The 21,767-nt window shown below is 32.8% G+C and overlaps 1 protein-coding gene across 3 annotated transcripts in view; it reads left to right on the forward strand.

The window, feature by feature from the left end:
- Positions 1–21,224, forward strand: part of LOC114338629 (cytochrome P450 4C1-like) — a 132,988-nt gene extending 111,764 nt beyond the window's left edge. For 2 of the 3 annotated variants that reach the window (XM_028289225.2, XM_028289227.2), the window contains 3 exons: positions 10,321–10,492; positions 11,470–11,643; positions 20,984–21,224. In XM_028289225.2, the coding sequence (XP_028145026.1) occupies positions 10,321–10,492; positions 11,470–11,643; positions 20,984–21,144 (507 nt within the window). In that variant the 3' untranslated portion in view covers positions 21,145–21,224. The remainder of the gene's footprint in view (positions 1–10,320; positions 10,493–11,469; positions 11,644–20,983) is intronic. The other variant, XM_028289226.2, reaches the window with a different exon arrangement.
- The last annotated feature ends 543 nt before the right edge of the window (positions 21,225–21,767 follow it).

The following is a 21,767-nucleotide window of genomic DNA, read 5'->3' on the forward strand; positions in this document are numbered from 1 at the left end:
GAGGTATGTGCGAGTGAATATGTTTATTTTTCATAGAAAAACACGTTTTGGACGGATTTTCGCAAATAACTCAAAAAGTAAGTATGTACATATTTTATCGAAGAAAATATTCCTAGCAATAATATAGCTTATGAAAAAGAGGTGTCAGTATAAGGTCTGTAGACCCAGTAGAAGCAGGGTTGCAGCTAATGAAAAATAGGTTCTTATTCGTCAAATACCAAATCGAATATTTCAACGTAAAATAACCAAAAAAATAAAGCACTTTTCGGGAAACACTCATCATAACTCTTTTAAAGTGTTTAAAAAAAATTTTTTTTGGTGTTTTTAAAACAGTTTCTAGCGTGAAAAGTAAGCAAGTTACGCTGAAAATAAAATCGTTCCCTTTTTTTTGGCAAAAGAAAGTCATGAAAATTAATTGTTACCGCTTCACACGTTACTTTAGATAAATGTATTGTTTATACAGGGTGTCTCCAAAAATAGTGCGTTCCTTTAAGGTGTGGATATAATACACAATTTAGAACAAAAAGGTGTTGTAACATTTTTTCCTAAAGTTAACCGTTTCAACAAAAATTACGTTGTTCTCCATAAGAGTAAATTTTTATTTTCATAAATTTATATGACCTGGCAACATGGCGTAGAAGAACCTGTGACTGTGAAATTTAATCTAATGGGACCCCTTGTTTATTTACTAATTGAGTATCAATTTGCATATCAAAATGTATTTTCGTTTTTTGGTCAAACGGCTGAATTTAGAATAAAATGTTATAAGACTCTTTTGCTCTACATTGTGCTTTCTATCTATACCTTTAAGGAACGCACTATTTTCGGGGAAACCCTGTATATGATCTGTAAGTTGCATTGGTTCAAAATGCTTATTTTTGAAAGGGGTTTTGTTGAAAGGCCTCGAACGAATCACTAGTCACGAGTATGTATATGCAAATTTTGAACAGCCATATCTTAACCAATTTTTGTCTTCCAGAAAATCAAAAAATTCCAAATATTTAAAAAAGCAACACCTACATTTTTTACTCTTTAAGATATTTGGTATCACTAATAATTTTTAAGTTATTTTGACAAAAGTCTTTTTTTCAAAATTAAAGATTTAAAAAAATTTACTTTAAAACCAAATTTTTCCACAAATAAGCACTTTGAACTGATGAAACTTACAAACACAAACAATACATAAAGTTACTTGTGAAGTGGTAACGATTAATTCCATTTGGGCTGTTAATTAGAGGGAGTTTTTAGAATATTTTTAACCAAAAAAAGAGGAACAACTGTATTTTGAGCGTAACCTGCTTACTCTTGCTGCTGGAAACTTAAAAAAAAATAAAAATAAACGTTTTCTTAAACACTTTCAGAAAGTTGTAATAAGTTTTCCCAGAAAAGTGTTTCATTTTTTATATTTCACGTTAAAATATTCGATTTGGAATTTGAGATATAAGAGCTTATTTTTCACTATAGTCTGTTTTTAAACAAGAGGAGTCATTCAAATTTCCCGCGCCGTACACCTTGTTTGTAATTGGTACAACCTCAGGCAATTTTACTCATATCAAATTTTGACACTATTGGCATTTCATAGGTCAGTTTATTTATTTTATCAGCAATTTTTGTATTTTCTGCGTTCTTCCTTTTATTTTTAGATTTTTAGTCAAGATTACCGTCAAAGGCCGATATGATCAACCAAAAAAGAAGATTTATCTGATGATATTTCTAGTGACTTTCTTGGGTGTGAATCTGCCATTTAGTTTACCTACTCCTCTTGGTTTTAAAACAAAGCTTAGCAATAACTCTGCTTCTACTGGGTCTACAGACCTGACACATATACCATTTTTTCACTTTTTTATAAGCTATATTTACTATTTGCTAATTTTTTTTCAATAAAGTACCTACTTTTTGAGTTATTTGCGAAAAACCGTATAAAAACGTTTTTTTTTTGTTGAAAAATGAACATATTCACTCGCAAATATCTCTAAAAGTATTGACTTAGTGAAAAACGCTATAAAATAGAAGTTGCTTAGAATTAGTCAGTTTATCCAATTCCGGACTTATTTGAACGTATTTGTTTTCATACCCTATAACCGACGAAACTCACCTCCAGATCAAAAGCACATATCGGCACAATATCACTTTTTTTCTTTAACATATTAGCTATAGGTACGTGTCCCAAATTTTATGTCAAACCAAGCGTTTCTTCAAAATTCTGACCAAAAACCCTAAGTAAATTAAACGAAAATATAAAATGAATTTTTCAAACAAATATTTTAAGTCGGTATGAGAAATTTTAATTTAACAGATGAAATCAAATAAACACAATTCAACTCGTAAAATATTTAGACCCTTGCTTGGTAATCCAGCTGAACAGGTAAAGAACCTACCTTTTATGTAGTTTATAATCTGAGAGGATGGAATATTTTACCAAAATATTCCATCCTCTAAGTTTACAATAGACCTTTTCTACCCGTCCTCAAAAGATCGGTATTTTTAACTCGTGGCAACGTCGAAAAGCGGCAAAATGATGGGAAATACACATTTTTATGTGGTGGAAGTCAAAATGGTTATGAAGTGTAAAAATTTTTGTATATAATTTAAATTTTTAAAATTAAAATTTTAGAAAATTGAGAACGATACAGGGCGTTAAAAAATGCGCTCAACAAACATACACGAATTAAAATTCGAAAATGATAGTATTTCTTGGTGATGCCAAATGACTGCAACATGAAAAGATGACATAATGATAGCGGGATGTATATATATATATATATATATATATATATATATATATATATATATATATATATATATATAACCGGTTCTATAGCGTTCTACGCCTTCCGGTACCCAATCGCCAAGCCTGTCGATCTAGCCAGTCATTTTCTTGAAGATTTCTTTCTGACATGGCTTTTGTAATTCCTTGTTTCCAGGAGGTCGGTGTCCTTCCTCTTTTCCGTTTTTCTGGCGGTATCCATCTCATTGTAATTTTTGGTAATCTTTCATCTCCCATTCGTTGGACGTCCATACCAAGTAAGTTGGTTTCGTTGTACCTCGTCCACTATTGTTTTCTGCTTACCTACTTTTTCTCTGATCTGTTCATTTCGAACATGGTCCTATCTCGATATTCTGGCAGATTTTCTAAAAAAATCCATTTCAGTAGTAAGCAGCTTATTTTCGGATTTTTTTGTCATTTGCCACACTTCGGAGCCATACGTTAAAATTGGTTTCAGAATAGCGTCGTACATCCTCATTTTGTATTTAAATTTATGTTATGTTGCCATAAGACAGGGTTTAGGGCTCTAGTAACCTTTCTAGCCTTCGTCACTCTATCATCTATACTGGGTTCCGTTCTTCCACTATTTGTTAATTTAATCCCTAGATATATATACTCTATACAACCCCTGATGTAGTCACTTCCGTCAAGATCTAGGTCCTCCTGTTGTATTTGGTTACCGATGTGTAGATATTGTGTTTTCCTTATGTTTACCTCTAAACCCCATTTCCTGTATTCTTCCATCAATTTTCTTGTCATATATTCTAAGTCTTCCTTATCTTGGGCAACTACCACCTGGTCGTCTGCGTAATTCAAAGTGTATAATGTTATGTCTCCGATTGGTATACCCATACCACTGCATTTCTGCTTCCAAAGTCTGAGAGCACCGTCGGTATATATATTGAAAAAGAATGGGAGATAAGCAGCACCCTTGTTTAAGGCCTTTTGTTACTTGGAAGCTAGATGACAGATGGTTACCTCTCTTTACCCTTGACATAGAATCTTTATAGAGGCATTGTATGGCTTTGATGACAGTTGCCGATGACGGGCACTGTGTCATATGCTTTCGTTAGGTCGACAAAAAGTATATGTGTGTCTTGTCCACGTTCTAGTCTTTTTTCCATAACCTGTGTTAGACAGAATATATTATCAATCGTAGATCGGCCGGCCCTGAAACCACACTGTTCTTCGGATTCATAGGGTTGATATTCTTCGCAAATAATGGTTTTCAGTATTCTGCCATATAAACGGCTCATTGTGCTTGTTACAGTTATTCCCCTATAATTGTTGATATCACTTTTACTTCCCTTTTTGTGTATTGAAGAGATCCAGCCCTCTTTCCAGCTTTTTGGAACTTGTTCTCCGTTAATAATTCTGTGAAGGAATTCTGTGATCATTCGGATTAATTTCTTTGAACCTGATTTTATTAGTTCTGCGGGAACATTGTCAGGGCCAGGTGCCCGACCATTTTTTTAATTGTGAGATAGCTTTCTGTACCATTTCTGTTGTTATTGTTATTTCTTCACCTTCTACTATTACTGGGCTTGATTCTTCTTGTATGTATTGTGGGCGGTCTTCAGTCAGCAAGGATTTATAATGCTGTTCCCATGTATTTGTTGTTATGTTGTCAAGCCTTACATTTTCTGTTGTATCTGATCTCAATGTTTTGATAAACCTCCACGATTCTCTACTTCTCCTACCACCTATATATGTTTCCAACTCATTACATTTTTTTCCCATGAATCATTTTTTATCTGCCATACGTCCTGTTTAAATTTTTTGAGGGTGTTTCTGTATTTTTCCTTGTCTTCTATCCGGCCAGTGTTTAACCATTTTTGGTATAGTTGTTGTTTATTTTCTTTTTGTGTTTGTAGATGTTCGTTCCACCAGCTATTACCTTTATGTATTCTATTTTCTTTTATATCTAGCGCCTCTTTGGCGGCTTGGTGTATACTTGAAATAATGTGTTGGTGTACGTTTTCTATGTTTTGTGTCAGTGTTTCTTCATCCAATATATTATCTAGTCGGCTTCTGTATAGCATTTTTGTACTGTAGTGTTCTAAACTTTCTAGATTATATCGAACCGCTTCAATTTTCTGTCCATTCCCTGAGTCTGAGACACCCTGTTTCTGTTGGGCCCATGAAGGCAGTATTATTTTGGATTTTATCAAGTAATGGTCACTTCCAGTTTCTGCTCCTCTGTATGCTCTAACATCAAGGATTCCCAGTTTAGTTTTTTGGGCCACAATTAGATAATCAATAATCGATTTCAAATTGCGTGTTGTTTGAATCCACGTGTAAGTATGTATATCTTTGTGTTTGAAGAATCCGTTCATGACTTTTAGTTCATTTCGCGTACAAAGTTCTATTAACCGCTCGCCATTATTATTTAGGATTTCTTCTCCATACCTTCCAATGACATTACTTCCTATTTTTTTGCCCACGCGTGCATTCATATCTCCTAAAACTAAGAGCTCCCGACTTTTACCGATTTCTATTATGGTGTCTTCTAAGGTTGCGATATATTGTCCTTTCTCTTCCACTTTAGCATCATCAGTCGGTCCGTATACCCCTACAATTGATAAACGACGCCCCTTTACGATAAAATTCGCTGTTATTATTCTATCGTTTATTGCTTGCCAACTTGTTATATGATTTTTATACTTCTTATGAATGAGTATGGATACTCCTCTTTTGGCACGTTCATCCTTTCTGACTCCACTATATATGTGTACATATTCTCCTACATCGTCTACTCCTTGTCCTTTCTTCTTGGTCTCAGTTAACACTAGAATGTCCATGTTCATTTTTAAACTTTCTTGCTGAACTTCTGCAGTCTTTCCTTTAATACCCTGTATATTCCACGTTCCAACATTCAATATCGGTTTTCGTTGCCAATTTCGTTTTCCAGAATGTCCGTCCTTTTTCCGAGGCTTTACTTTCGGGTTTTTTGCAATATACTTTTTCCGAGGAATGAGGAGCAAGCCCATTGCCTCAACCTCCAAGCTTGGAGGACCAGAGTTTTGAATTTAGAGTGACCGTCTCTTAGGTAATTGCCTTCACCATGGTTAAGGAGTTCCACCTACCCCCTTTAATTTTATACCAACCCTAAAATCAGGGGTCGCCACTTCCGCCATACACACCGTACCGAAGATGTTCTTCTCCGCCGTGAATACCGTTGTGGTCTTCATCCGTGACCCTGGACCAGGGACCCTAAACAGGTACTAGTTTCCCGGGTCAGGAAACCCCTGGAATCTGCGGAAGGCAGGGATTGATTCACTTTCTCTGATAGGACTGTCCAAAGGAGTTCCTACCCGCTACCGGTAAATTTTCATTTAATTTAAGAAAATCTCAGCGAACTGGTACACGGAACGTCTAGGGACTGATCCAAAACCCTGGAAAGTTACACATAATTGAAAAAGAAATGTCAGACCACAATCTTTCGGTACTGGGACTCTCAGAAACTCACTGGAGTGGTAAAGGGCATTTTAAAACAACTGCTGGCAATGTCGTCTATTTTTCAGGCCCAGATAACAAAAGTACAAATGGAGTCGCAATAATTTTACCCTCTAAATTTAACGACTACGTAATTAAATATATTACTATTGATGACAATACCCTACACATTATGTAGGTATACGCTCATACAACAGCTGCACAAGAAGAAGACATCAACAGGTTTTACGGTCGTCTAGAAGAAACTGTTCGCGCTATTCCGAATGGTGAACTCATCATAATTTTAGGATATTGTAACGCCAAAGTGGGGTCATCTAATGAAAATATTCAAGGAGTGCTGGGCAAAAATAGACTGGGACAGAGAAATGAGAATCGCGACCGTCTAGTGGAGTTCTGTGTAGAATCAGCATCTTACAATTACAAACACGTTATATCAACATCATCCACGGAGATTATACACATGGCGCAGCCCAGATGGACGAACAAGGAATAAAATAGACTACATCCTAATAAGATCAAGATGGAAGTCGTCGGCCATCAACTGTAAAACATATCCTGGCGCAGGCTGTGGAAGCGCTCATCAACTCATATTATTGAACGTTCGACTTCATTTTAAAGTCCCCAAAAGAAGAACCCAGAGAAAAGTCATGTCTCTAAATCTATAAAAAATCAATGACTTCCAACACAACCTAGAAGAAGCTCTCTCTTTAGACCAAGTAGATAGTGACCCTGAGAGCACTTGGATCTGTTTCAAAGATAAGGTATCAAGACTGCAAAAGACTGTGAGGCAGCGGTTTCCACTGGCCGTAAGCCATGGATGTCCAATAATACGTGGACTGTGATTAAACGCAGAAAAGAACATAAAACTAGATACGGAACAAACGATGAATACAGAGCGTTATCGAAAGAAATCAAAAAAGAGTGCCTCAAAGACAAAGCTGATTACATCTCTCAAATATGCAGAGAGATAGAGTAACATGACTGTCGAAATGAACCGAGGGATTTATTCCAGAAGATCAAACTCATTACCAGAGAATTTAAACCCCAAACGTGGTCTGTAATAGATAAGGAAGGAAATCTAAAGACCGATACTGACGAAATATTGGAAACATGGCGAAACTATTATGGCGAGCTATATAAAAATAACGAAGTAGGTATCAGCAAAAAATCAGAGACCCTCTGACTACCCTAGAGAACCTACTGTCTTACTCGCTGAAGTCAAAGATGCAATTAAATCACTAAAGAGAAATAAATACCCAGGCATTGATTCAATACCATGTGCAATACTACAGTTACTAGGTGACAAAGGATTACATGGCATCCATTCTATATGTGTCGCTGTTTGGAATTCAGGAAAATGGCCATCTGATTGGTGTACCTCAATTTATACCCCGCTACATAAAAAAGGAACTACTAGCAGATGTGAAAACTAACGCACACTGTAACTAATAACACATGCTAGTAAAATCTTGTTGCATATTATTAAAACAGATTTAAAACCTATCTACATTACTAAATACCTCAGGAACAAGCGGGGTTTGTAAAGGGTAAAGATACAAGGGGACAAATCCTGAACCTGAGACAACTTATTGAAAAGTCTATACTGAATTTACAATCAAGATGCAGTAAAAATAAAAAACCAAGACACGTTAAATGCTACTGGGAGCACTCCCGAATCATAATTTACAATGTATATACGTTGTAAAACCCAAATCATTATTTCCAAAGTTTATACATACGTTGTAAATTATGATGCCGGAGTGCTCCTAGTAGGATTTATTGTGTCTTGGTTTATTTATTTCTACTGCATCTTGATTGTAAATTTAGTACAGAGAATTTCAAGTACCTATGATTATATGCTTCGTTGACTACCAAAAGGCATTTGATTGTGCAAGCTGGATAAATCTGTGGTCAATTTTAATAGAAATAGGCGCACCAATGCACCTGGTGACACTTATTAAAAATCTGTACTAATCCAATATAGCGACAGTACGACTAGATCAGAAGTTCTCAAACCAATTCAAGACCAAGAGAGGTGTTAGACAAGGATGCGTGTTGTCAACTGAGTTATTTAACATTTATGGCGAACATGTCATGAGGATGGTTTTAGAAGGATGGGCCGTTGAAGTAACAGTAGCTGGTAGGAAAATATCCAATTTAAGATTTGCTGATGACACTACACTTATAGCAGCAAATGAGCAAGAACTGTTTGATCTTCTGCGAAGAGTTGAGTACGAAATCGATAAAGTTGGTCTGAAAATCGATAAAGCTAAGACAGAAATAATGGTGGTCGACAGATTCGACACTCTTCAAGTAACTAACATGTTACAGGAATACCAGATAATAAACACCTTCGTCTATCTCGGGTCTAGTATAACTAACGATGGTAACTGTGAAGCAGAAGTTCGGAGAAGTATTGGTAATGCAAAAAATGCAATGTGTCGCCTAACTAAAGTTTGGAAAGACAGATCTATCTCTCGAAATATCAAGATGAGACTGATGAATGGCCTTGTATTCTCACTATTTCTATACGGTACATGCAAGCATGCGTATTGGCAACTTCGCGCATGCGAGCTCCAAAAAATTGATGCCTTTGCGTTGTGGGGCTGGAGAAGAATGCTGCGCATACCTTGGACAGCTCATAGGACAAACGTTTCCATTCTAAACCAACTCAATATTAAAAAAAGGCTGTCCACAATATATCTGCAACGAATTCTGCAATTTTTTGGTCACGTGGTTCGCCGAGGTGACGACAGTTTGGAGAGATTAATTGTTTCTGGAAACGTTCCGGGGAGAAGATCAAGAGGACGATCACCAACTAGATGGTCCGACCAAATAAAGAATTCAGCTGTAAACTCATTCTGCGAAGCTCTTGGAGCAGCTGATGATAGAGACCAACAGACAAACATTGCTAGGAATATTGGAAGTAGTCACGATCCTCAGTAATGAGGAAACGACAAGAGAGAGAGAGAGAGAGAGAGAGAGAGAGAGAGAGAGAGAACGCAAGCCAAATATCACAACTGCGCATGCTCTACTGTGCATGCAAAACAAGTGCAAAAGTGGCTCTGCAATATCTCTCTAATTTCCAACCGTATATAGTTTTCGTAGTCATTTTTTAAAGATAGACGGACGGATAGCGGACGTTATCAATGTGCCTATATTGCTTTCCAGTGCTACTGAGGTAGCTTGCATATCGTCGTCTTAATACTATAACTTGATAACTCGAAATTAGTAGTTTTGAGATAAACGAGTTTAAAGATTTTAAAGATATTTGTGCTGCTCCCATGATGTTGGTAAATACGGAATTCACTCTGCGGCTCTAAAATACTGTTCCTTAACTTTTTGGCAACTGATCTATTTAGGAATATGGTGTAAATTTGTTTTCCAATATGGAAAAAAACATGAAAAATTAAAGTTATCAACTTTTAGCACTACCATAATGTTAACATTTGGTAATGCCGCATGTTGTGCTAAGTCGCATATAAGTGAACTTTTAGCACAACTAATATTTTAAACATCATTTTGTTGAAAATTAGCCCCCTGCCATGGGGGTTGCCAGATCTGCTAACAATTCTCGAATTCTTGCATTAAAATGAACCGAATTAACAGATAGCAATTATGTGGTAAGTTCAATGGTTTCAGAGAAACACGTGCTAAAACTAGATACCTCGAGTTATCTAGTTATAGCATTCAGTGTATGTCGTATTCACGATTATTTCTATTAAAAAATAGCTTGATAACTTATCTTGTCAAGTTTTAGCACTGAATATTAGCGGCATTTGAGTTTTATCAACTTTCGTCAATCGTAAATAAATACTTAACCCGTTTAAAGCTAGTTATCAAGTTTTTACACAATATAGAGGCAAATAAAATACATCTTGTGAACTAGTTATCTCAAAAACGTCAATTTTGGAGTTATCAAGTTATAGTACTAAGGCGACGATATGTGTCCCTTCTGATGGATTTCCAGTTCATAATATTTTATAGTATATATTACAATAATTGTAGTTCCCACATGGTGTTTATTCTGGGTAATTAGTCTGATGGTCATTATGTAAGATGGGAAAATAACTTTATGAGATACATTTCTTTTTTAGGAAAAAGCATTTATGGAACAAAAGGAAATGTTTGGTAACTTTGTAGATGCTAAACCCACTGTGTCTCAGTTTCAGGATATGAAATATTTGGACCTGGTAATAAAAGAAACTCTAAGGTTGTATCCTTCAGTGCCTGTATTAGGAAGACGATTACCAGAAGATATGGAATACGGTAATACATACTACCTATTGTTTTACAAATACAAACTTGTTATTAAAGTTAAAAACCAGCGGGATAAATGAATCTTTATTTTACAATTTTTGCCTAACTTTTAGGGTTTGACAATGCCTGTGGTGAAATCTCAAATCCGACATAAAAAACATAAAATGTAATTTAAAGTATAAGTACGGAATGCGTTTCATGATATGTGTGTTACCTGGATACATCGCAATTTATCTTTTTGGTCTGAAGTTAATAAAGGTAGCGATTGGCAAAATCATTAAGGTAGACTATTCAGTCTTAGAAATTCTAACTGTCGTTTGTCCAAACACATCACCAGCTTACTAATAAATCGTCTGTTTTATCATGGAAGAGTTACACTACACAATTTATAAAAGTACTTCTCTCATTAGTTCTAATCATATTAAGGTGCATTCTGTCAAGAATGTGAGTCAATACAAGTCGACCCAATGTATCGCCATCCTCTTTATTTGTGTCGCAGATCTATTTTGACTTTTCTATTACTACATTAAATGATTTGTACCACACCTGGAGTTGATCCATGAACCCACTAGACTGCTCACATTGATGTGAGTGGTACAGCAAGTAATTTAGGTCTATATTTAAAGTTTCATTGCAAGAGAACAGATTAATTTTTATACGTAAACGTATAATAGGAAATCTCACATTATGGTCGCAGAAAAACTACATAATGTGATATATCAACCATCGCGTATTGAAAAGTCGATTTCAAATATTGAGTTCCGGGTTTGATGTCGTTTTTGGTTAAAAAGTTTTGTCAAAAATGATTCAAACTTAGTGAAATCGTATATAAAATTACACGAAAATTTCAAATACCAACTTCCGGTTCTACTTCCGGCCAAGTTGAGTGAAAACGTAGGACTTACGAAGTCCAATTTCTGGCTTCTTATTTATTTAGGTATATCGTTTCATTTTGCAATTATTAATTATTTCTTATTTACTTTTAGATGGAAATCTACTTCCAAAGGGTATGAATATCTTGCTGTCCACTTTTGCTATGCATAGATGTGAAGAGTATTTTCCAGAACCTCTTAAGTTTATTCCAGAAAGGTTTGAAGATGCAAAATTAACAAACCCATACGTATACACTCCTTTCAGTGCTGGTCCGAGAAATTGCATAGGTATTGCTGTTACAAAATCTCGTGAACCTAATTCATTCATTTGGTGACGTCAATATACGAACGAAACGATTGAATGCGACATTACTGAAAATATCAGGGTGCAGATGGGACCCTGTTACGCAATTCACAGCAAATCAAATTTTTATACCTACCTAAAGTCCACTTTACATCAACAATAATTGAACAAAAAATTGACAACAAGTTATTCAAGGTCAAATTTGGCTTATACAAAACACAATTCTACATCCAATTTTGCCGTGAATAAAAAGAAAATAAAGAAATTTGACAAAATAAAACATATCCAATTGTTCTATTTCATCAAATTCCTTCATTTTCTTTTACAAACCAAACATTTTGTACTCGTCAAATTTGGCCTTGAATAACTTTGTCAATTTTTTGTTCAATTTATTGTTGATGTAAAGTGCACTTAACTAAGGTTCATGGGTACCGGCAGCGAGGTGCAAGGACACTTGCACTCCCTGTCCAGAAATAAAATAAAGATCTATACATGTATAGTTCTATCTATATTTTATATTGGTACCTGTATATTATTTATATATATATATATATATATATATATATATATATATATATATATATATATATATATATATATATATATATATATATATATATATATATATATATATATATATATTATGTTTAATGCACAGAAATCAGTTTATATTAACTTTACTAACAAGAAAATCAACAATCTTCCAATTATGTAATCGACAACTTTGTTCCTAACAAAAAAAAAACAGCGAAATACCTGAGTTTATATGCGGACGTCAAACGTTATCGCAAAAACTTATGAAAAAGTAGTGTATAATATGTATAATTACGTCATTTTTAAGTAAAATAAAAATCCTAAGTAGTAAACAACACTGACTTCGACAAGGACGTTCATGTGACACAGCTACTTATAGTAGATTTAATTCAAGTTATTCATGAAAAAATCGACCAAAATTTGTACACTTTTGGAATATTCGTTGATCTCTCCAGGGCCTTCGACTTTCTTGATCCAGTATGTCTAAAAGAAAAACTTTTAGCTATAGGCATTCGCGAACAGCTTAACTCATTTATATATTCGTATACAACGAATAGACCACTTTTTGTGTCTATCAATAATATTTCATCGAAAGTCTACTCTAGTAATTTAGGAATACTTCAGAGTGGAGTACTAGGTCCACTACTCCTTTTTCTTTATATAAATGATATCTTTGAATATATCTCAGAAAAACTATCTCTGCATATATTCATGTATACAGATGATACCACCTTACTTGTCTCAGCGGAATAATAAGACAGTGTGTATCCAGTTTTCTTATGGTGAAAGAAAAATAAGTACTTCTGCGTTCGAAATTACAGAAAACGTGATTATTAAATCAGTTTATAGTACTAACTTTCTTCGCACGATTTTGGACAATACTTTAAATTTTCGTGAACACGTAAACAATACCTGTTTAAAATTGAATCGAACATATTTCGCGATATTGTAGTTAAAGGACGAAGTTACTGTAAATGCGTTGGTTACACTATACTATTCTCAAGTGTATTCCATAATCAGTCAAAACATTATTGTTTGGGGACAGGCATCGGAAAGTTTGAGAGTATTTGTCCTACAAAAACGAATAATTCGAACAATATCTGGTTTACGCTTTAAAGTCAGTTGTCGACAATGTTTTAAAAATAATAACATTTTTATGCTTGCTTCAATATATATCCATAAGTTGTTGTCACACACGTTCACTAAGTTAAATAATGATCTTAAAAGAGCAAATGACTTACACGCATATAACACAAGAAATGTCGGGATAATTTATCTTTCCCAATCATATTCATACTAATTTTAGAAAAACTCCTAAATATGCAGGCTCCCTACTTTTTAATACACTACCATCTAGTTTAATTCACTAAGAACTTTTCAAAAAAAGCTTAAAGCAATTCTTAATAAGCTATGCCTTTTATTCAGTACCTGAATTTACAGAATACTTAGCTCTAATTTTAGAAGGTGTCCAATGTCTGGGGCGAATTTTAATTTTTGTATTTAACATGATTTATACAATAATTATTGGCAACTTATTGTTTATTTGTCTTGTACTATATATTACTTTTGTTTGTAACTGTAGTGTTGGAATGTTTATTGTAATTTTTGACATGCCCTATGCATGCGTGTATGTAACCAAGGGTTAATAAAATTATTTATCTATCTATATACTCAAATGGAGGGGGCATGTTAAAAAGAAAACTGAACAGGTAAAGATACAGTACAAAAATATGTATTGGCTGATAGGTAGGTACTCTCAGCTTTCCATCCAGAACAAAGTACTGATTCATAAACAGATATTGAAACCGATGTCGACCTATGGCCTACAATTAATATAAAATTTTAGAAACGCTCCAGAACCGAATACTAAGGAATATTGTAGGTGCTCCTTGGTATATTCGGAATAGTGATTTACCTACGTAGAGACTTTTAAGTCAAATTTTTTCTAATTGAAATTAAGAAAGCCGGAAGGAGATGTGAAGAGATGCTCCATAAGCATGCCAAGCATGATGTACTACAGCTTCTTGTCAATCAACCTCAGATGCGAAGGCTCAAGAGGACTAAACCGTTCGAGCTTGTGTAAATGTGTAATGTGTGAAATTGTGCAACGCTTAGTAGACCCGTCCAGTTAGACTCAAAAATAGGAGTGATGCTACAATAATTACCATCAAGCTGAAAATTGGCAGGATTGTTCAAAATACTATCATAAATGAAATCTAAAAAGTCCTCATAAATCCGACCCGAGCTAAAAAATTTACGCGGGGTCAAAGGTCATCAAATATGGTTTTTAGCGATTTTCAACTAAACGGTAAGTTTTATCGTAAAATTAGTTCTAACAAAAAATGTAGATTAGATAATTATCTATAAAAAAATCTCCATACTTTTTTTCCTAAAAGCCACCGTTTTTGAGACACAACGATTCAAAAAGTTGAAAGACTTCTAATCGTCATAATATAATGTATTAGTACACCAGGTATATACATCACTGAAGCTGTAATACAAGTAAACATAATATTCTATCGGTCAACTTAACTTATATTACATATAATAATATAAAATTTTCTACTATACAGCTTGCGCTCTACCGCGGGAGGCAATGTATAAGCTGTATTATATTAGAGTGCCACAAAAAAATCTTTACAATATTAATATAACGCGAAAATAATAAGGATTATTTGGATTTTACGGCTTAATCCCAACAAAAATAGTAAATTGATATGACAAAGTATTAACTTATAATAATTCTTTTTATTTATGCGCCATAATTCAATTTGTAAAGATGGGTTTTGTCGGAATAAACACGTTCGTTGGCTAATCTAATCTACCTATTCTTCTTTCAGAAGGGTTTGAACATAATAATGAAAGACAACTTTCTAGGCAAAATGTTTATTGCTAAGTGCTAATAAATATTTCAATATACAATAAACTTTATGCTAGTTTAGTTTGTTTACTATTATGCAAATTACACCGTAATCTTCCTGGGTGGCGAAATCCTTCAGGTAGATGACACCCTCGAGGTATTAATTAGTCTTGAGTACTACTTCGGAGTGAAAATACGTGTTAAACCTATATTTTTAAACTATTTCGTGTTATTTTTATTGTTATAACAAAAATGTCAGAATATTGTTTTATTTGCGCTAAAATTTTAACTGAAGGTGAAATTGTTACCGTTGAACGTTGTATAAAAACATTAATCAATGCAATTACTAAAAGAGCTGATGAATTTTTAGAATTTCTTAAAGAGCAGAAATCTGTGATCATACATGTGGAGTTTCGTAAAAGTTATACTCGAAAGTGTTCTATTGCTGCAGGTATTAAAAGACAACATGAAAAACAAGAAGCCGCAGTACATCGACCAAAAGTCCTCCTCTTACTAGAGCACGTGTAAGCGAACCAGCTTTTTGTTTTAAAAAACAATGCTTAATGCTTATTTTGCAGCCAGTAATGTAATGAAGAGCGTGAAAAAAAGCCATTGTTAAAAAACCACGTTAAAAAACGCGCTAATACACTACCTCAGAGGTGGTGTGGAAACGTGTGCGCATATTATGACGATTATCACTTTTTGAATCGTTATATCTCAAAAACGGTGGCTCTCAGGAAAAAAGTAATGAGGCATTTTTTATAGATAATTATCTAATCTACATTTTTTGTTAGAACTACTTTTATGACTAGATAAAACTTACCGTTTCGCTGAAAATCGCTAAAAACTATATTTGGTGACCTTTGACCCCGCGTAAATTTTTTAGTTCGGATCGGATTTATGAGGACTTTTTAGATTTCATTTATGATGGTATTTTGAACAATCCTGCCAATTTTCAGCTTGATGGTAATTTTTGTAGCCTCGGATGTGTAAATTGACCGGAGTATAGTTAGTGCTGTGAATTGTAGCCACAACAAAGACGTGAACAGTTAGTAAAAAAGCAGATTCGGTGCTGTGCTGTGTAGCCACAACAAAGAAGTGGGCATTTCATGTCAAAATAAGCTAGGCTGGACCAGGTGACATCTAGTTTACAAACAGTTTATTTTAGGGGAGTCAATAAAGCTTTTGCATACGGAAAAAATCAAACAAGATAGAACTTTTTGTAATATCATTACGAAATGTTTAAGTGTTTCATTTTTTATTCAACAAATGAACTGCGAAATTAGTTGTTTTTTTTAATACCTATGAAAATATAATTCTAAAAAAAACTGATCTGGCCATTGAAAAATTCAAAAAATTTTACACAAAAAACCTTATACAGAGAAGGGCTAAATTATGGAATAAATTAATTTTCTCTAAAATGGACGACTTTGGAGAAAAATCCCGAAACAGGTCGATTTTGATTTTTAAATTACAATTTTTTGGCATATATTTCATACTAGTGACGTCATTCATCTGGGCGTGATGACGTGATCGATGATTTTTTTAAATGAGAATAGGTGCCGTGTGGCACCTAATTTGAAAGGGTGTTCAATTCTCTATTCAATAATATAAACATTAATATCAATATTTATACAGGGTGGCCAAAAAATAAATTTTTGAATTAAATTAATTGACGAAAAAAGAAGAATGTATGCAATTTATTTAACTCAAAATACATTCTATCACTTTCATAAAATAGGAAAAAATGTTTATTTGGCAAATAAACATTGCTTTTCGCTTAAATTAAATGTTCAAACTGCCAAGTGGTAGGTGGGAGGCTGTTTGTGATTTAATTTAAGCGAAAAGAAATGTTTATTTGTGAAATAAGCATTTTTTTCTATTTACTGACAGCATACATTCTTCTTTTTGCGTCAATTAATTTAATTCAAAAATTATTTTTTTGGTCACCCTCTACAAATAATGATATTATTATTTATATTACTGAATAGAGAACTGAACACCGTTTCAAATGAGGTGCCACACGACCCCTATTCCCATTTAAAAAAATCATTGATTACGTCATCACGCCCAGATGGATGACGTCACTAGTATGAAATATATGCAAAAAAATTGTAATTTAAAAATAAAAATCGACCTGTTTCGCGATTTTTCTCCAAAGTGGTCCATTTTAGATAAAATTAATTTATTCCATAATTTAGCCCCTCTCTGTATAAAGATTTTTCTAAAATTAAATCTATAGCTTCTATGATTTTTATATTATAAAATCATTCTTCTCACAAACATTGGCGCACTCTATAGTAGCGTTCAACGAAGCGCAGGGTTGAGTTTTTTTAATATAATTATTTAAATAATTGATCAATTAAATTTTAAAAATTGGAAATGAAAGAAGAACAATAAACTAAGCTATCTTACGGTTATAATAAAAGAAAATAAAATATACGAGCATAAGTACGGTGCGAGCGGAAAATGAGAGTTAGGTATATATGAATTTTGTATAAAAATGATTTAAAAATGTGTAACTAATACAATTTTATTTACATATATAGCTCTCAAATTTGCACAAGTCATCTTTCAAACATTTTACTAAATGCATACATATAGTTCGTCCGCTATAACTTTTCCCATGCGTCACGATTCATTCTCAAACAAATTAAGTCAAACCATAAAGTGAAACGAACGTCGATGTGTGTATATATACACTTTGTATACTGTATACTATATACTAAACACATTGGCGTACGTTTCACTTTATGTTTTGACTTAATTTGTTTCAAAATGAATCGTGACGCATGGGAAAAGTTATAGCGGACGAACAATACATAATCTTTATTTATTTTACCGGCTGACGCCAGTGCAGTGTCGAAAATAGCAGAACATAGCGAAAATGATGTTTTATTAAAAAAGTTTCAAAAATTTAATTCATATGATACGGCGACGTCTCAAAAAATGTAATTTTTGAAAACTTCGTAGTGTTACATAATTACTACCATTTTAAGAGGATATTATTCAAGTTTGAACAGATATAATATTACAATTTGATAGGTGTTTGTAAAGCTTAAGATGTAATTTTTAAAATGCACTATTTTACCTTAGGCATGAAATAAATAAATTATTTTTGAACAAATTAAGAAACATAAAAAAATACAAAAACCGAAAAATATCAGTTAAAAAATGTTTGTACAAAGTCATCAAAACTTTTTTCTGAACAACTTCCCTAAAGTACATTAAATAACATGCTTAAAAATAAAAAATAAAAAATTTGAGGAGCTCTTATACAGAGTATCTGCGTAACTGGGAACCTATTGATAAATTTTTTGTTGTCAGTTTTACGAAAAAAAGGTATTCTTTATAAAATGCTCTACCTCTACATCGTAAAGAATCTGAGATGCAACAATGAGATATCAAATTTTATTAATTTTATACGAGGTATGTCAAAAGAAAAGTTGTTTATAATTAAAAAATATGTTTCAATATTTAACTACACATTTCTAATTGAAATATTGTGAACTATAAAACTATTTAACTGTTAAGCGAAATTCATATTTTTTACATATCTCGTATACCGGGTGGTGAATTGGAAAACGGGCCATAGGAAGCTCAATGTAAAATGTTAACTGTTGAATTCCTGCTTCCCTAATTATTTTACATCAAAATACATTAGAAACTATTTGTAGAGGATTGAAACCTGTATTGAAAACAACTGTTAAAATTGTTCTACGAATTAAACATATTCCGAAATTTTGTAAAAATGTAATACATTTTTTAGTTTTTCAGCCCAAAATTAGGCCACACACAGTGCAATAATGTGTCACAATGAAGTTATTATTTTCACATTTTTGAACTGTCAATATTTTTATTTTATTATTTATTGTTTAAAAACAATACAGTTGATAAGATACCCTCAGTTGCGGAGAAAGTATTAATAATAAAGATTTTTTATTAAGTCAATGGTGTGAGCACTGTCAGTTAAATAGTAACGTGTGGCCTAACTTTTACACACATACTACATACCTATTGTTGCAAATGTATTATATTTTTCAAAATTTTGGAATGCGTTTAAATCGTAGAACAATTTTATCTTTTGATTTTAATACAGATTTCAATCCTCTACAAATATTCTCTCATGACTTTTGATGTAAAATAATTAGGGAATCAGGAATTCAAGAGTTTAGAATTTTACATTGAGTTTCCTATGGCCCGTTTTACGATTCACCACCCGGTAGAATTGAAAATCTGATGGTCGTATCTTAGATTTTAGACCAGGTATGCCTGGTATTTTATAACGAATAACTTGTTTTCGTAAAAATGATAAAATAGTTAGGTATCATAATTGTAATAAAATGATGTTGTTTATCCGAAATTTGAGAAAAATTTGAAATGTTTTTTTTCAATTAGAAGGATGTAATTGCATATTAAAACATAGTTTTTAATTCCAAACAACTTTTTATAATAACAATTTTTGATATCCAGAATTATAAAGCTATTTTACTCTTAACGAAATTCATATTTTTGACATAACTCGTATAATATTATAATATGATAAAATTTTATGTCTCATGGTTGAGTTTTAGATTTTAGACTACACAGAGCATTTTATGAAGAATAAATTTAATTTCGTATAATAAAACAGAGTCCTCTATGTCCTTGTACGCAGACATACGGTATAAGATATTTTTTGAATTCTCAAATTGTAATGCCATAAAATATAGTATGGTGCAAATGAAAGGAACAAATTCGTTATTTCGTAAACTGGCGACTTTACGGAAAAATCCCGAAACAGGTCGATTTTTATTTTTAAATTATGATATTTTGGCATATATGTCATACTAATGACGTCATCCATCTGGGCGTGATGACGTGATCGATGATTTTTTAAATAAGAATAGGGGTCGTGTGCTAGCGTATTTGAAAGGTTATTTATTCAGTAATATATACATTTGCATAATTATTTATATATTTGTGGCCAAAAAATTTTTTTAAATTAAATTATTTACAAAAAAAGAAGAATGTACGTAATTTATTTAATTCAAAATACATTTTACTGCTGTCAGAAATCAGACAACAATGTTTATATCACAAATAAACGTTGCTTTCGCTTAAAGTAAATGTTTAAGTTTCAAGAGGCAGGTGGCTGGCGGGAGCTGGTTTAAACATTGAATTTAATCGAAAAGCAATGTTTATTTCTGAAATAAACATTTTTTTTTCTGTTTACGGGCAGCAGTAAAATGTATTTTGAGCTGAATAAATTACATGCATTCTTTTTTTTTTTGTCAAATAATTTAATTAAAAAAATGTTTTTGGACACCTTGTGCAAATAATTATCTAAATGTTTATATTGCAGAATAGAGAATTGACCTTTCAAATGAGCTAGCAGACCATACCTATTCCTATTTTAAAAATCATCGATTACGTCATCACGCCCAGATGGATGACGTCACTAGTATGACATATATGCCAAAATATAGTTTAAAATAAAAATCGATCCATTTCGGGATTTTTTCTAAAAGTCGCCGGTTTACGAAATAACGAATGTATTCCTTTCATTTGCACCATACTGTATAATGCCGGATTCAGCATAATCAACAACAAAATAGAAACATAATATTCACCATTTTACAAAGTAAAATGATTTATACAAAACAATTTTATGGTTTAAACAATTAGCTGCTAAATCTGTGAGTAGAACTTTTTACTTTAACATGTATATAAACTAACGAAAAAGTTTTAGAAAAATATAAGTTTGTTTGAATTTTTCCTAAACAATGCATATTTTCGTTCTATATTGACTCCACTATTTACCAAAAAATGAAAACAAAACTAGAAGTAAAAAGTATATTGTCAAACAGTTAAAGACCCTTTGAAGAAATTTTAGGAAAATATTACATAATATTTTTTTCCTAAATTAATCATATTTTTTATGTTTTTAGGTCAAAAATTTGCAATACTAGAAGTAAAAAGTACGCTATCGAAAATTTTAAGAAATTTTGAATTGATGCCAGCAACGCCCGTTCATGAACTTCAGCTAGCACCGGAGACTATATTAGTCTCTAAAAATGGAATTCGAATATCCATTAAAGAAAGAAGCTAATGAGTGAACTTCACTTTTTAAAATAAAAATTAGAGATTGTTTTTAATTAATGTGTTACAATAAAATCCACTTAATACAAATATTTTTCTTCATTCTACTTACCGAAAGACAAACATTCATGTAAAATTATGCAGTACGGATACTACGTAAGGATAATTTTAGTAGAGTATGTTAAAAGCTAACCACCTGACGAGAAATATAATAATCTCTAAACACTGGGTTTGATAATACTCACGGACAAAAATATTGCATATGCATATGGAATGAAATTTTTTGTGCTGTTATCCTTAACTCTCTGTATCATAGGAATAGGATTTATTTTCCGAATGCGATGTTTTAAAATATCATATAAATGCTATAATCGGATTTTAATCTCATCGGGGCTATGTGCTGACCAGTATAAGTTATAAATTGAATCTCATCAAGGTAAGTATTCACTATGCTAACGGCATGAAGACGACCATTAGCACCAACATGTCATATCCAATATGGCTTTCAAATGACAAAACATGATCTTCTCAAATGCGTTCAATGTACATAATGTCAGTTGGTATTCGCCTAATTACATCCGCGTTGTCTTAGCCGCTTTGTAGCAATATGTCGCCACCACCAAAACTAACGCT

The sequence above is a fragment of the Diabrotica virgifera genome, chromosome 1, assembly GCF_917563875.1.
Source record: "Diabrotica virgifera virgifera chromosome 1, PGI_DIABVI_V3a".
NCBI lineage: Eukaryota > Metazoa > Arthropoda > Insecta > Coleoptera > Chrysomelidae > Diabrotica > Diabrotica virgifera.